Here is a 16,008-nt window from a genome sequence, read left to right as displayed (position 1 = left end):
TAGGGAAGCAACTGGAGTTGGAGACACAAGAGATTCTGCAGATGCTGGAATTTGGAGCAACACACACAACATGCTGGAGGAACTCAGCAGGTCAGGCAGCATCTATAGAGGGAAGTAAACAGTCAATGTTTCAGGATTGGAAAGGAAGAGGGCAGAAGCCAGAATAAAAAGGTAGGAGGAGGGGGAGACACACAAGCAGGCAGGTGATAGGCGAGTCCAGGCGAGAGGAGGAAGGAAGATGGGTGGGAGAGGGGGGATGAAAGGGAATGATGTGAGAAGCTGAGAGGTGATAGGTGGAAGAGGCAAAGGGCTGGAGGAGGAGGAATCCGGTAGGAGAGGGCAGCACACCATGGAATAAAGGAAAGGAGGTGGGGAATGGGAGGGAGGTGATGGACAGGTTGTGAGGGTGGAGGGGAAAGAGAAGGGATGAGGGGGCCAAATGAATGAGGGAAAACAAAAAGCAGGAGTTGGAGACAGGCGGTAAAAGCGGGACAAGCCGAGGATAGAGATGAGTTTCAGACAGTGGTACTGAGATCTGTGACAGAGGATAAGATACTGGTCACAGTACCAACAGTGCAGTTGGAATTCACGCCATGATGGATCAGCCTGTATGGGTGTTCACCTGTGACTTTGTGTGCACAGACTTAAAGGAAGAGATTGTATGAAATGCCGATCACAAATAAAACTTGCCTTCAGGGAGCTGTTAGGGCCTGCTTTTTTTTCCCAGAACTACAACAGTTTTCAACTCAACAGATTGAGCTCCTCCTAATTACCACAGAGGATCAAAGGGGGCATTAATGCTGCACCAGATGGACAAATGTGGAACAATAACACAGGCAGAGCAACCAGAACCCCGTCAATCATCAAGGGCAGGAGGTTGTGTTCTGTCCATCACAACACACATATAAACTTTAGGGCAAGTAATTAGACATGAGAGAGATGATGGCACACTATATATCAATTGAAGTCAACTCCCCCTCCCCCCCCCCCCCCCCCCCCCCCCCAATTCCTGTGTGCGTCCTGGCCAAAAGAGGGGCGAAACAGAGCCACCTGCAACATCGCAAGAGGAGCTGCATACCCAGAAGAGACAGCTGGGTACAATTTCTCAGATAGAACGTACCTGGATCATGGGATGCTACCCTGATCATAAAGTCTGAAAAGACAGGATACTGGAGACTTTGTGTTATTGGACAATATATTATTTTGAGAGAATGTATGTGTTCTGCCAATATGGATAGGCAAGTGAGGAACTGCAGAAGCTGACTGGCCTGCCCCACAATAATGGAAAGGCCAGCTCGAGAGAGCATGCTGCCGGATGAAGAGGTACGATTGTACAAGAACGTTCAATGTGAGATTGTGCCTGTGATCATAAATTTAACCTATCTGGGACTGATTGGCTCGGTGTTGCTTAGTATGTGTCTATGCATTGGATGAAGATGCTGTGCCTTATCTCTAAATGTACACAAGATGCTATACTTTGTACAATCAGGGAGTAAGCAGACCTAAACTAAGCAAGATGAACTGGCCCCTTTCCCTCCAGCAGGTGTCAAAATAAGCATGCTTCTGCTTAACCAAAGAACGGACGGGTGCAAGTGATTCTTTGGTTCGCAGTAAACTGCTGGACTCAAAAGGGCTTCACAATCAGGGTATGGAGTTATCAGAGATCCTTTTGAGTTTTAAGTATCTTTTTATATTATTTAATTCTAACACTAATTATCCATCTGCTCGAAATTGATTAAAACAATGCTCTAAGTGATAACTACTCACACTGCTAAAAAAAATAAACTCACCTCTCCATTCACTTGTTCGAATACTTCCAGCAAATTACGTGTGACATACGATGGTTGACCTTGATCTCCAAAACACTGCAGAAAATTCTCAAGAGCTTGTGTCAGGTTTGTGTGCTGTGACCTTGCTGGTCCAGTGGGTGTTAAAATTTCCTCAAATAATGTCCCTAGAGCCTGGATAAATGAAACAATGGAGCAAAAACCCATAAGCCATCAGCTCTGGAAAGAGCACTGGTTGCTACCAACATACCTCAAAAAAAACCCTTACATAACTATTAGGTAGATATCCCTGGGTCTTTCAAAAGGGAAGAGAAAAAAAAATGTCTTTGTGGAGAGAAAGGGAAAGAGAAAAGACTTGTTTTCCTTAAATTTTATCTGAATCTGCAAAGCGTAGCCCTCTAACATTAGCATCTGTTTTGAAACATTAACGAGTTTTCTCAGATGCTACCTGGCCTGCTGCGTATTTCTGGGGATCTTCTGTTTTATTTTAATATACATTGCATTTTGGGCACAGTCTAATTTCCAATTTACACTTTCTGCCACCAATACAAAATCTAAACAATGACCATTTCGTAATGCAGGAATTGCAGGAGCAGGTAAAGCAGCAAGAGGGTATTTAGCATCGCATTCAGAAATCAAATCACCCAATGTGCCTGACAAAAGAAACTCTTAGAATTCTTAAGAACACCTCAGTTTAGCTCTTAATTTTAAAATCACCAATTGCAGAAGATCATTTTGTATAATGAGCAGGTATTCAAATTGGCAGGATGGAGGCTCTAGTATTCATTTTATTTCTTACTCAGGTAGCAGATCAATGTCCATTGGTAGCACTGGCAAGTTATATAGACAGAGGCAAAAAATTAAGAGAGAGTAATTGGTAAGAGCCAATAGTTATGTATAGCTGTACAACAACTTAGTCAGATGACAGCTTGAGTTCAAATTTTGAGCAGCATACCTCAGGAAGGTTATTAAAGCTTTGCAAAGTGCAGCCTAGAATTACCAGAACAATACCTGTTAAATAACCAGTAGAAACAACTGAACTTTGAAGTTAATCTCTAAAATTCAGATTCTTAAGAGGTGATTTGAGTCACATTTTCAATACCCTAATGGAAACTGATAAGGTAGTGGAAATAAACTGCAGGTCAAGGAGAATAGGACTAAGGGACATGATCTAACAATTGGAACCAGATGACACAAGAGATGTAAATGTCTAGAACTTTATCTGCAATTAACGGTAGATCATATGTTACTTTAATATCTAAGATTAATAGGATTTTATTAGCCCAAGATACTTAGGGCCATGCGGCAATTGGGTGAGTTAGAGCACAGATCAGACATAATCTCGGTCAATATTTAGCAGGCTTGTCGGGATAAGCTGCCTACTCCTATCACTACTTTCAACTCTTTAGGTCACGATATTACACTACATCATTGCAACATGAAGAGTATAGCTGTACTCAAATATAATAAAAAAATAAAATTGTACAAAATTATGAATTTAAAAACAGAGCAATCCTTTGCCCTTTCTTACCTGACTTAAGTGCATGGGATCTGCAATGATTTCTTCTGCCATATTAGCAAGACTATTAATAACCACATCAAATCCAGATCCTGGTACTTTTGCTATTGTTTGTAAACAGGCAATTGCTGCCCGACGCACCTCTCTTACAGGGCTACCCAGAGAAATGACTAAGGACACCACCACTGGGAAAAACAAACATAATTCAGTAATAAATAGGCATATTTTTTGAAATTATAAATAATATTTAACCCAATCAATTGAATGGATTAGGAAGTTAATACCTTGTGATGATAGAAATTCTGTCCCAGCATAATCAAATAGTGCGCAACCCAAGTAAAAGGCTCGGGTCTGTAGTATGACACCTACTGTTCTGTTCAACTGGTTACTAAGGTTATAATTATAGGTCCACACAAGTGACAAGAACCTGAAGAGATGACTGGGATCAGGCAGATGAGTCTGAAATACCAATTTTCATCAATTAACAAAAGGACAGAGTTATAAAATCACAAATATAATAAAGATATTTAGTTGAAATCAGCTTTCCTTCCCTCCTCATATAGTTACTGATTTATGTAAGCCTTGAGAACAGTGACAAATTCAGGAAATGATTATATACAGTCAAATCCAACTATTTGACCAATTCTTTTTTAACATTGGCAAATTGACAAAAAGCTTGTGTTTTCTTTCAAGATTTCATCTGGTTTGTAATTCTGCATATTTTGTTACACCCAATATGAAAACACATAATTTAAACACAAAGGAGATTTTAAAATACTTCCCAGAGAAAACAAATTTTATTCAAAACCTTAGATTACTTTTGTATCCCAAATACATATAATAGGATTATTATACATGAGTAAATAAACTGAGCACGTAACAAGATTTGATGCTATATGATCACACAAACCAATTAAATTATACTTTCAATTAAGGTAAATCCTAAATCCAAAGTTCCCATCTGAACTGAGCTTTAACTCCACTTTTTGTGATTGGTAAAACAACTGCAAGAATACACAGTTTGTGTAATTAGAATGAGGGAATGTTGGAAAAGGCAACTAATAGTAGCCATATAACTATGAGCATTCCAAAATGCTTTGCTTGGCCATGTGAGTTGAAACTACATAAATAACTTCATCAGATCAATATGTAGAAAACAATGCATTTAACAAACTTGTTTGTGCACTACTGTAATGCCCTTATCTCTATCCCAATAGTTAAATTGATAACATGGATTAAATATCTATTCACCTGAATCAAAAGCTGCAAGAGTATCCTGAAGCTTGCTACGAGGCTTCCTTCACTTGCACCACACATAATAAGATCAAACACGTCAATGAGAAGATGAAGGTAGTTACAATTTTGTTCATCCAAACTTTCAGGGTTCCACCAAGACTGTTCTGAAAAGATGAGAGAGGAAAGTTAGGAATGCTAGCCAAATGGTCATGCCAATGAACTGGTTGTAAGTTGCGAAATGGAATGCAACTAAATCCATTGGAACAGAACCAAAAAAAATAATTGTAAGGCAAAGTGAAAGCAGCTGCATTTCAGATCGAGGTAGCGATGATTTGAACCTATCGAAACTGGAAAAGTCCTCAATGGTGGAAATTATACATGACAGGCTAATAATCACTAAGTGTCAAATAGAATCATTGGCCCAATTATCTCCAGGTACACCTTCAATAACTTTCTTTTTTGTGGTAAAGTGAAAAGTGAGCAGTTCACTGATCACGTTATCATTTTCAACTCCTTTTGTGACTACAGTGAAAACACAGCAGCCCTGGACAATACCTAGCCTGTGCTGACAAATGACAAGTCTCAACGCGGCTTCCGAAATATTGCTGAGGGGAAATGGTTAAACTTTACATTGTAACCTTGATTAGGTAAAACATACAACCGCTGTAGGGATGTAATTTCTAAAACTGCTAATGGAGCTCTGAAAAAGCGTGGCTTATTTTATGCTTTAGCCAATCATTCTAAAAGTGCACACTGGCAAAATGCCCTCATGAGCTATTGACAGCCAGTTAAAAAATGAGTTCTCTGACACCAACCTTTTTACATTTACATACAGCACGTTAAGAGATGTCAGACTGTGCTGAATTAACAAATCTTAAATGTTTGCCAAACTCAAGTATAATTAGCAAAATAAAAATAATTTCCCACATTACCTGCAAGCAAATGAACACCCAATACTTAATTTTAGCAGAAATACTTCCAATTGATAATTTCTATTCTCGCATTTTTAAAGAAATTATTAACACCAGCACATTATTTCTGCCTAAATTCTGAATGCAGATGATGCTAAATGCAGGTGTTGTCAAAACCTAATTTCCCTGATTAAATACCTCACCTTTCAGCAGCGATTCAGGTGGTTTGAAAGCCATAATTAGGTTCTTTAGCAACAAAATGAGTATAAATCCAGATTCTGCACTCCAACCAACATCAACCTGCATATGCTCTACATATTCAGTAAGTAGGTCCACTGGTAACGTGTTCCCTTCAATATAATGAAGATGCCACTTTCGCAAAATTCTCTGCAATGTTGAATGAGAGAAGTGATTAAGCTCATATTCAAAACATTAACATACTGATTTTTTCCATGAAGCGCGGGAATATTTCTGTCTGGGGTACATTTTGGACCCAACTATCCAATGCTCCCTTAGAATTGTGCAGTTTTTCATCTCAAAAGGGGAAAAAACACTAATCCCTCAAATCTGAAACCGTGTGATCAATTTGTGGATCATCTTCTGTTTAAGTAGATCTATATGTCCCTTTGAACAATGTCCTCATATGACAAGTGAATTCCATTAACATAAGCAGGATTTGCTGACACATCCGCCTCTCCTGCCCATATCCTTAACTTTCAGCATTAAACAGTTTGCTGTTAAGTGCTAGAACAAAATAAAGGAATCGTTTACATTTACAATTGCTCAACACTAAGGAGGTTCAGATAGAACCCAAGCCACTGCATATTTTGAAGAGATTAAATTAGTGCTAAGTGATAATGAAGGGATCAGTTCAAATTTGTACTAGTTATGGAATGGAATTAGTTTTTAGCCTAAAATTCATATTCCAAAATTTAATTGAAATTTGCCATGGAGACTTTTATGTAAAAGATTGGGATTAATGAGCCTGTATAATAAAACCTAAAGATATACAGTATTATACAAGATTCTGGAGTGGAAAATGCAGTACCATAAAAGGGGTATAACTGGTGAGCAACATTTGTTGAGTAACTCAGATCAGTGCTGCAAATAAAAACAGAAGTTCTCTCAGATGAATTTCATGCAACTAGTTCTTTTCGAACTCATTTTGTGTAAGCTTGGGATAGTGGTCCCCACAAAGTGGGCTGGAGATGGCTCATCTCACAAAACACAGGGCATGCCTCAGAACAATCTCATCGAGGGAATAAACTCTTTAGAGAAACACACCGCTTAGTTATAGAGTTGTGCACCTTTCAACAAATGGGCAGCCAAACAATTTTTTGTCAAAACCTACCTGTCATGTTCTAAATATCAAGGAAATTGGGAAGCAAAATCAAACAAGAAATCAACTCACCAGACAAAAGGAAAAAGGCTCAGAACAAAAAGTTAACCTTCGAAGAACAGACGTTCATGAAATGTCAGTAATTAATGCTAGCAATGCTAAAAGCATTTTAAAATCACAGCTTTATTGTATGCATTGGAAAAATAATTTAGAGACAAAGGCAGAATTACACAACTACACCGCAAGATCTTGCAACAGTTTAAAAGGGAATGGTGTGTAATTCAGCCATAAAATTCAGGATGATTTCCATTTTCATCCAGTTAATTCCTGGCAATCAGATAAACATCTTGCTTCTAATCCCTACCCAGCGGTCCCCATTGTAAAATGCAAGAGGATGCTTTACATTCCTAGACACTTCCCATAGACTTCAAGTAGATGCAGTATTTTGCTTGAATGGAATTATACGGTTATTTGACAATGACAATACTCACCTTGTCATTAGGTTTCCATAATGAAATATCCTACTGACAAAGAAACGACAGTACAACCATTCCCACAGAGCATTTTCTGCCATTCAGCAGTGCCATAGCTCATTTCAGAATAGTGACAACTTGGGTGAATACAAGAGGGTGTATGTGGAACTGCACTGGAGTGGGAATTAACACCATAACTCTGTGGCAATCCCAGAAAAAATGCACAAAAAGATTTTAATCAACTTTCCATTACAATAGCCAAGAGAAGCCCCAAGGAAACTTCTGGCAAAAATCTAGCAAAGAGAGAAAGCAAGCAAAAAATTTTTAAAAAGCATCCTAAATTTTAGAAATAAAATATTGCCACCATCTGCTTTAAATATTAAAAAGCAACAGCACTTGAAACATTAAAGATCCTTACCCAGTCTCTGCTTTTTGCAACTAGTTTCTTCAGTCTTTTCTCTAAAACACCATATACTTGTAGAGCATGTTGTAAACGTTCTGGATCCGGCTGCATCTCCAAGGTCTGGACTAAAGCAAAACTCAGTACAACAGAGGTCAGCTTGTGCTTCGGGTTTGGGGATTCTTTTTTAATGACTTGCACAATATTTTCTATCTGTGGACAAAGCAATTATCATCAAAATTCACAGCAGTAATAGGATTTCACGCTGGTCAATACAAGAGCCAACTTTCCCACTCAATAGTCATGAAACTGTTGTAATTTGAATCAACATTTCTCCTTCCTTCAACCATTGGTCAATTTAAGCATTTTCCATAAATGGTTAAACTTGTCACAAATATGGTAAGAGTTTTATTTTGGCAATGAAATTGAAATTATTTAATTGATGGCTGTTCTGTAAAAACCTTTACAATGAATATTTTCTAATCAGAAATGTTATGTAAATATTTCTCTGCTCAATTCAAGATAGCTGAGGTACAAGATTCATAAACCTTTATTATTTCACATGCAATTACTTCTTAGCCATGAACCTCATGCTTTCTATATTTCACAAACAATTTCAGTCTCCACTGTTAATATTTAATTACTTCCAGTATATTTAGTCCTGTTTCTATTGCTCATTTCCACATTTTGTTTAATACGTTCACTTTCCGCAATATTTAATTTCAATTTTTGACTTATTTATTTTTCTTCCCTTGATTCAGCCCATTCATTAATTCCTATTTTTCCATAAGACAGCCCACCCACCCCCACTGCCTAACCAGTTCTGGCCTATCTCCCCTTCTGCTTATTCACTATAAAAATCAAGAAGCAGCCAAGAGGTTGGGATTGCATCTTGGGAACTAGATGTTTACACTTATTCCACAAGATGACACATGCCTCATTGTTCTCCAAGAAAGCCAAGACATGAGCAATCCTTCAGCTCCAAATCTAGCTAAAGGTCTCCATTGTAGATGACAGGATAAGGAGAGGTGAGCAAGAAGATGAAAGTACACAGTGCGAACAGGAGTTACAGAAGCAGAAAGTGCAAAGAAAATTGAAGAAATAATGATGAGAAGAAAACCAAAAACAAAGAAAAAAAATCAGTTACAGAAAAGATAACCATGAGCAATGCTAAACAGTTAACTAATATAATATTAATTTTCTAAGAGAAGGACTCCACAGTTGTGTGTGGACCATGTAACATCAAGCAGATGACAGGTGTGATCATTGGCCATTTGACCGATAACTGGCTTGCCAATATTCCCTACCAAACCTCACATGATCAATGGCCCCTTGGTTACAAGTACCTGGTACCAAAGATATATAGAATACAAGATGAGGACAGATTCTGTCTCATCTGGCCAAGCCTGATAATTGCTGACTGCCTCAAATACTTATGCCGATTCTCCAGGAAGACATGGAACACGACTGTTTTGAATTAATTTTTAAAATGGTGTTTTATAAGCTGTACCACCAAGATTAATTTAAAGCTTTATTTTTCTTACCATTTGAGTCCTTGCAGAAGGATCCATTGAGCACAAGTTATTTGCCAGGAGCTCAATCATTTTCTGACTTGCCTTGCCAACCATTTCTCTCAAGTTACAGCTGTCTAATACTTCTTCAAGTACTGTTAAAACAAGTCGAGTAAAGGTTTTAAGCAGAGTCCACAAGTAATAACAAAAGGAGCAAGAAAAACTTCCCTGAATAGAACAATCATGTAAAGCAGATATGAAGATCAGTAATTTATTCTACCTATAATTCTACCTACCGTCGTAGGCTGTATCTCAAACAGTGATGAGTTGGAGTACAGGAAGGAGATAGAGAGGTTAGTAGAATGGTGTCATGACAACAACCTTTCCCTCAATGTCACCAAACAAAAGAGCTGGTCATTGACTTAAAGAAAGGGGGCGGTGTACATGCACCTGTCTATGTCAATGGTGCTGAGGTCAAGAGGGTTGACAGCTTCAAGTTCCTGGGAGCGAACATCACCAACAGCCTGTCCTGGTCAAATCACGTAGATGCCACGGCCAAGAAAGCTCACCAGCACCTCTACTTCCTCAGGAGGCTAAAGAAATTTGGTTTGTCCCCTTTGACTCTCACCAACTTTTACCAATGTACCATAGAAAGCATCCTATCTGGATGTATCATGGCTTGGTACGGAAACTGCTCTGCCCAGGACCACAAGAAACTGCAGAGTTGTGGACACAGCCCAGCGCATTACGGACACCAGCCTCCCCTCCTTGGACTCTCTTGGTGAAGCAGCCAGCATAATCAAAGACCCCACCCACCCGGGACATTCTCTCTTCTCTCCTCTTCCATCAGGTAGAAGATACAGGAGCCTAAGGGCACGTACCACCAGACTTAAGGACAGCTTCTACCGCACTGTGATAAGACTATTGAACAGTTCCCTTATACAATGAGATGGACTATGACCTCACGATCTACCTTGTTGTGACCTCGCACCTTATTGCACTGCACCTTCTCTGTAGCTGTGACACTTTACTCTGTTATTGTTTTTACCTGTACTACATCAATGCACTCTGTACTGACTCAATGTAACTACACTGTGTAATGAATTGACCTGTATGACCGGTTTGTAAGACAAGCTTTTCACTGTACCTCGGTACAAGTGACAATAATAAACCAATACCAATATAATCTGTACATTCAATCTGTTGAAAGCAGCAGATAGTAACTATGCTATACAATCATCCACAAAAATACCTGTTCCTGTGAGTGTCCATATTTCCACATTTACATGCCACTTATTCTATGGGACTAGATGAATGGACAAATAAATAGGTTAAAGTATGCATAACAGTTCTATTGGCCATTTTACCCATTAGATAAAGGCCAGCATATTATGTAGCTTATCATGTGTATTCGAAAGGAAGTCTACCTAAAATGTATTATATTTTCATTCCCACTTCAAAGTGGTGAATGTAGAGACAGAACTGAGTTGCACAAATGCAAAATGCCCAATTGCCCCTGCATTGTGTGTACCAAACAAACATAATTTGTTTCCATCAATTCATTCTCGACAAGATCGAGCACCTTAGTGTTGACCACTCCTGGCAGAAAGTACCTCAAGCAGAAGGATAAAAGCAGCAATACATACTGACCACCAAAAGACTCAAATATCCTTTTTTTCAACTACGTTACTGAAAAACCCTGCTACCTTTAAGGATCCATTGAGATACACTCCAAAGTCCTCTTTTCCTTCACAGCAATATCCACCCATTTATTGCACATTCTCTTGCCTCCTCCAATAAATTACCCGACATATTTCTGGATTAAACTCCATTAATCATTTTCTTGCTCAACTCATCAGACCATGAACATGTTCCTGCACTCTTAAGGTTTCTTCCTCATTGTTAACTACATGGCCAACGCTGAGGAATCAGCAGCCTGGGGCATTGGCTCTGCTTCTATTTCTCTCTTCACATATGCTGTCTGGCCTGCTGAGAATTTCCAGAGTTTTTTATTTTTGATTCACATTTCCAGAGTCTACAGTTTTTTTTATTGCTTTTCAATCCCTCACTGGTTTAGATGTGATTAACTTTTCTCCCTGCAGGTGCTGCCTGATCTGCTAGGCTTTCTCAGCATTCTTTTTTGTTTCAGATTTCCAGGGTTTGCTGTGTTCTCGATCTCACATTTCCAACAGGTCTTTTTTCTTCTCTCCTCTGCCCTCGCTCTACTTACCCTTTCTTCAAACAGATTAGCTGCCATCAACAGGCTGTGGCATCCTCGCCTGATCAACACCAATCTATGTCATTTGTTTTCTCTTGGTCTCCACCCTATAAGAGGCATTTAGTTTATTCTTTCCACCCCTCCCACTTCTCTACAAGTCAAAATACACCTGTTTTCTGAATTTACCTGGCCCTGAAGTAAGGTTATGGATTTGAAATGTTTACTCTGCTGCCTGATCTGCTAAGTATTTCTAGCACTTTTTTTATGTGTGTGTCATCTGTAAGCCTCTTCATCTTGCCTCCAATATGCAAATCTAAATCAATATATATTATAAAAAAGGGGGCCATGTACAGAACCCTGTGGAACTTCACTGATAACAGCCTTCCAGTCAATAAAGCATCAACCATTGCACTTTGCTTCCTGGTACAGAGTCAATTTTGGATTCAATTAGCCATTCTCCCCTGGATCCCGTGGGCATCTATTTTTCTACCAGTCTTTCATATGGGTTGAAAGGCCCAACGAAACGAAATATTCTCATTCTTAATACAATACCTTTGCAATTGTTGCATACTGCCTATCTCATCTCGGAGATGCTCAAACAACAGAAAGTAATAGAATGCAATGGGGCCTGGAGACACGACAGAGCAGGCAAGAAATTATCTACCGCTCAAAAAGCCAACCACTTACTGATGAGTTGTAAAGTTCACCATCCTGACATATGTGCACAACAACCATAAACAATTACACCTGACAATTCAGATTCAACAAGCCACAACAATTCAGAAAAAGAAGTATGTTAAGAACAATGGCATTCTGTCCAATGTGTGACTGGACTGAATCCTGATTCATACCCGGATGCTTGACATGATTATTTCACAGATTCAAAAATGATAGTTACTTACTGTTTGATGCAAGTACCATTAAGGTAAGGAAACTACTTTTACCTGCTGGCCAGCCACGAAGCAGTGGATTCTTGGAGCACAGATCTGAATTAACAATAAACTTTGTCATTTTCCGCTCAACCGATTGTTCTGTTGGGTTGGTCAGTACCACATAAGGCATCAGTTCCATCCATATCTGATGTGTCAGCTCTGCATTCCCATTATACAGATTTCCCATACTTAAAAAATTAACTGCCTCTTCAAGAACAACATACCTAGGAGCAATTACAGAGCAGAAAGTTGAACTGGCAATAAACATTTAAGCAAAACACACAAATCTATGTGGGATTTATAGAAATGCAATGAAGTAACATCTTTACGCCCATCGGTTTTACAGTAGGTGCAATGTCCTCTTCATCCATGGAGTGGTGATATTGTGCAGCATACAATTCATTGTAAAACTGTTCTATTCATTCACTGCATCAAATACTGTGGCATTACTCCACAGTGTTCTGCACCTGGTTAAAGAGATGCAACCATATCCATCTCAAATTTAACAACTTGAAGTTTACAGGTCAATTTATGCTCACTCTGAACAAATAAAATAAATCACAAGGACATCTTACGAAAGTCTAAATCTGATCACCATCTATGTCAGCAGTGGACAGGTTAATGCTGACAACAACCAATCTGGTGGGAGGACGGCATAAAATTAAGGTAAGATCTTTATTAGTCACATGTACACTGAAACACACAGTGAAATACATCTTTTGCGTAGAGTGTTCTGGGGGCGGCCGTAAGTGTCGCCACGCTCCTGGCACCAACATAGCATGCCCACAACTTCCTAACCCGTACGTCTTTTAAACATGGGAGGAAACTGGAGCACCCAGAGGAAACCCACGCAGACACTGGGAGAACGTACAAACTCCTTACAGACAGTGGCCGGAATTGAACCTGGGTCTCTGGCACTGTAAAGTGTTACGCTAACCCACTAACCACTACACTACCGTGCCAACCCGTGCTTTAACTCATGATAAACATTTTGTAACTGTTGAATAGTACGAGGATGGGATCAGCCAAGACTCAGGTATCCTCAGTGAAAGAGGAACATACATGAGTGGCCTTCTTAGTGGTATCTATTGTTTGTTAAAATGTGCTTATTCAGTGGAAACAGTTCCTACTCAACAGGAAGAGAAAAAATATATTAAAATCTGTCATAACTATTTTTAAATATTCTAATTATCTGCACACTATTTAAACAAAGCAGCTTTGTCCGTAGAATCATACGCACCAGTGCTCATTCTCAGAAAGATCCACTCGTTGAAACAGTGACAAAAGAGAAGAAACAGTCTTTTCTTGACCAAGCTGTCTAGAGTAGGCCTAGAAAAGAAGCAAAATTATAATTTATTATTAAGTTTAATTAGCTCTCTGTTATGCAATATCTTAGCTCATCATCAGACAGCAGCACTGGACTACAGCTGCCACTGTGAACCAAAGGTCATCGATAATTAATCACAGATATTGACGAATTGGTTGACGGTCAGTTCCCTAATTAAACTGCACCTCTTTTGAAAAATGCTTCCCAAGAACTTCTGATTGAGAAGGTGGTCTGACTGACAAAATATAATTGTTTTTAAACTATTGTTGTTAACTGTGAATAATTCAGAGAAGGGCATCCATTTCTAATGTTTGTACTTGGGAGTCCAAAAGGTTAATTTGCACCCCCAATAGAGGGCAGCACTTTGAACTGTGGCACCTGAAATACAACACAAGAAAGTAGACAGTCTACAAGTTAACTTGTCAAATACTCATTTGTTTTGAGGCACGTTGATATTCAAAAATGGAAATTCTTTAGAGAGACAAACAAATGTTAAATTCAATTAACTTCTGATAATGTCTTTTTCCCACTCAAGTTTGAGGTAACATATCTTCTGCTGGTTAAGTAGGATTCAAAATTTAGAGCAGATACCTCCAAAAAATATTCAGGAAAGAGAAATGAGGCATGAACTAATGCAAAGTTGTTGTTTGCAGTGGGTACACTTAAATTATAATTGCACTTCCTCTGTAGCTGTGACACTTTACTCTGTACTGTTATTGTTTTTACCTCAATGCACTCTGTACTACCTCAATGTAACTGCACTGTAATGAATTGACCTGCACGATCAGTATGCAAGACAAGTTTTTCACTGTACCTCAGTACAAGCGACAATAATAAACCAATACCAATGTGGCAACAAATTTCACAGATTATAAATCTGGGATAGAACCAAATTTGAGTTGCACCTTTCACAACCTCAGAATTCACAAACATTTCATGGTAGATGGAGAACTTTTGAACTGCAGTCATAGCTGTAATGCAGGAAACCCAGCAGTTAATTTGTGCAGCGCCAGTGCAAATGACAACTGATAATGGCCAGGTCATCTGTTCTTTTACTGATGGATACTGAGATTTAAATATTGGGTACAACACCGGGGACAATTCTTATACTCCTTTTCCAGACAATGCTGTGGCATCTTTTACAGAGATGTTGTAGGTGAGAAGGTGACTAACCAGGTGACAGCTGACACAAAAGGGACATATTACCCAAAGGTTCAATTCACTGCGATATCCCAAAGTAACAGGCAAAGTTGCCATCAATTAGAAGAGGACACTAAACTCACCTCCAGAGCCTGTAGAGCAACAAGAACTACTTCTGGACTGTCATCTTTTATCCGTCCCAAAATACTTTCTTTCAAGAAAGTATCGTCATATCCTTCCTTTAAAAGAAGTTTACAAATTAATAATAATTCATGATTAATTCTATGATCATACAGCTGGCAACTTCCAATAATAATCCAATGCCTATTGTATTATGTTTGCCAACATTAAACAGGCATTCACCACTATCAAGCCACTGCCCTGAAAGGCAAACTGATTATGACATCCATTATTAGGTTGCAACCAAAATGTTTAAGGAAAACTTACAGAATTTTACAAATTTCTTCTCTTGGGTTTGCAAATTATAGAACCACACCACTTAAATGCAGCAGGATTTAAAGAGATTAATTTTCAATTATTAAAGATAGATCATCATACAATGCATCACAGGTACTATTTTGCTCGTCTAGATCTATCTACTAGCTCTATGCAAGAGCAATCCAGCTAGTCTCCCATTCCAATAAGCCCTGAAGATACTGCGTCCACTACTACTCTGACAGAGCATTCATTGTGTCAAAACATACACCTTTGTTCTTGACTGCTGTCAATGGGAACGGTTTCTCTCTGTATACTGAGTATACAGAGTATATCATTTAAGTTAATAAACGTCTCCATCAGATCCCACTGCAATCTCCTCTATTCGAAGTAAAACAACCCTAGCTTCTCCTGTCTATCCACATAACTTTAAATCCCTTATTGCTGGAATAATTTTCATAAATTTCTTCAGCACCCTCCCTGAAGCCTTTATACATTTCCCAAAGATTATTTAAGAATACATTTCTTTTTAAGAAAAAAGGAAATTGAACTACTCAATCTAAACTATCGTGATATACTGTCAAAATATACTTGAGTAGTTCAATATCTTTAACTGTTAAAGACACAGTTAAATTTATCTATTGCCTGGGGAACCCTACACTAACACTCCTTGGTGGCAAGTAGCTGTTACTTCCAAGGCAGGCTTCATTTCATAACATCTCTTGAACATTAACTGACCCTTCAGCTGAAGCTGAGGAGAAAGGTTTTTCACAGGCCCCG

General features: G+C 38.7%; 1 protein-coding gene across 2 annotated transcripts in view; it reads right to left on the bottom strand.

Annotated features, from left to right (window-relative positions):
* heatr1 (HEAT repeat containing 1) overlaps positions 1–16,008 on the bottom strand; it is an 82,559-nt gene that overhangs the window by 41,926 nt on the left and 24,625 nt on the right. For both annotated transcript variants that reach the window (XM_052011300.1, XM_052011301.1), the window contains 10 exons: positions 14,937–15,032; positions 13,567–13,655; positions 12,339–12,550; positions 9,210–9,331; positions 7,684–7,878; positions 5,657–5,840; positions 4,558–4,706; positions 3,591–3,765; positions 3,319–3,491; positions 1,791–1,961 (listed from right to left, as the gene is read on the bottom strand). In XM_052011300.1, coding sequence (XP_051867260.1) covers positions 1,791–1,961; positions 3,319–3,491; positions 3,591–3,765; positions 4,558–4,706; positions 5,657–5,840; positions 7,684–7,878; positions 9,210–9,331; positions 12,339–12,550; positions 13,567–13,655; positions 14,937–15,032 — 1,566 coding nt within the window. The remainder of the gene's footprint in view (positions 1–1,790; positions 1,962–3,318; positions 3,492–3,590; positions 3,766–4,557; positions 4,707–5,656; positions 5,841–7,683; positions 7,879–9,209; positions 9,332–12,338; positions 12,551–13,566; positions 13,656–14,936; positions 15,033–16,008) is intronic.

The sequence above is a fragment of the Pristis pectinata genome, chromosome 3 (genome assembly GCF_009764475.1).
Source record: "Pristis pectinata isolate sPriPec2 chromosome 3, sPriPec2.1.pri, whole genome shotgun sequence".
Taxonomy (NCBI): Eukaryota; Metazoa; Chordata; class Chondrichthyes; order Rhinopristiformes; family Pristidae; genus Pristis; species Pristis pectinata.
This window is presented reverse-complemented; position numbering and strand designations above follow the sequence as displayed.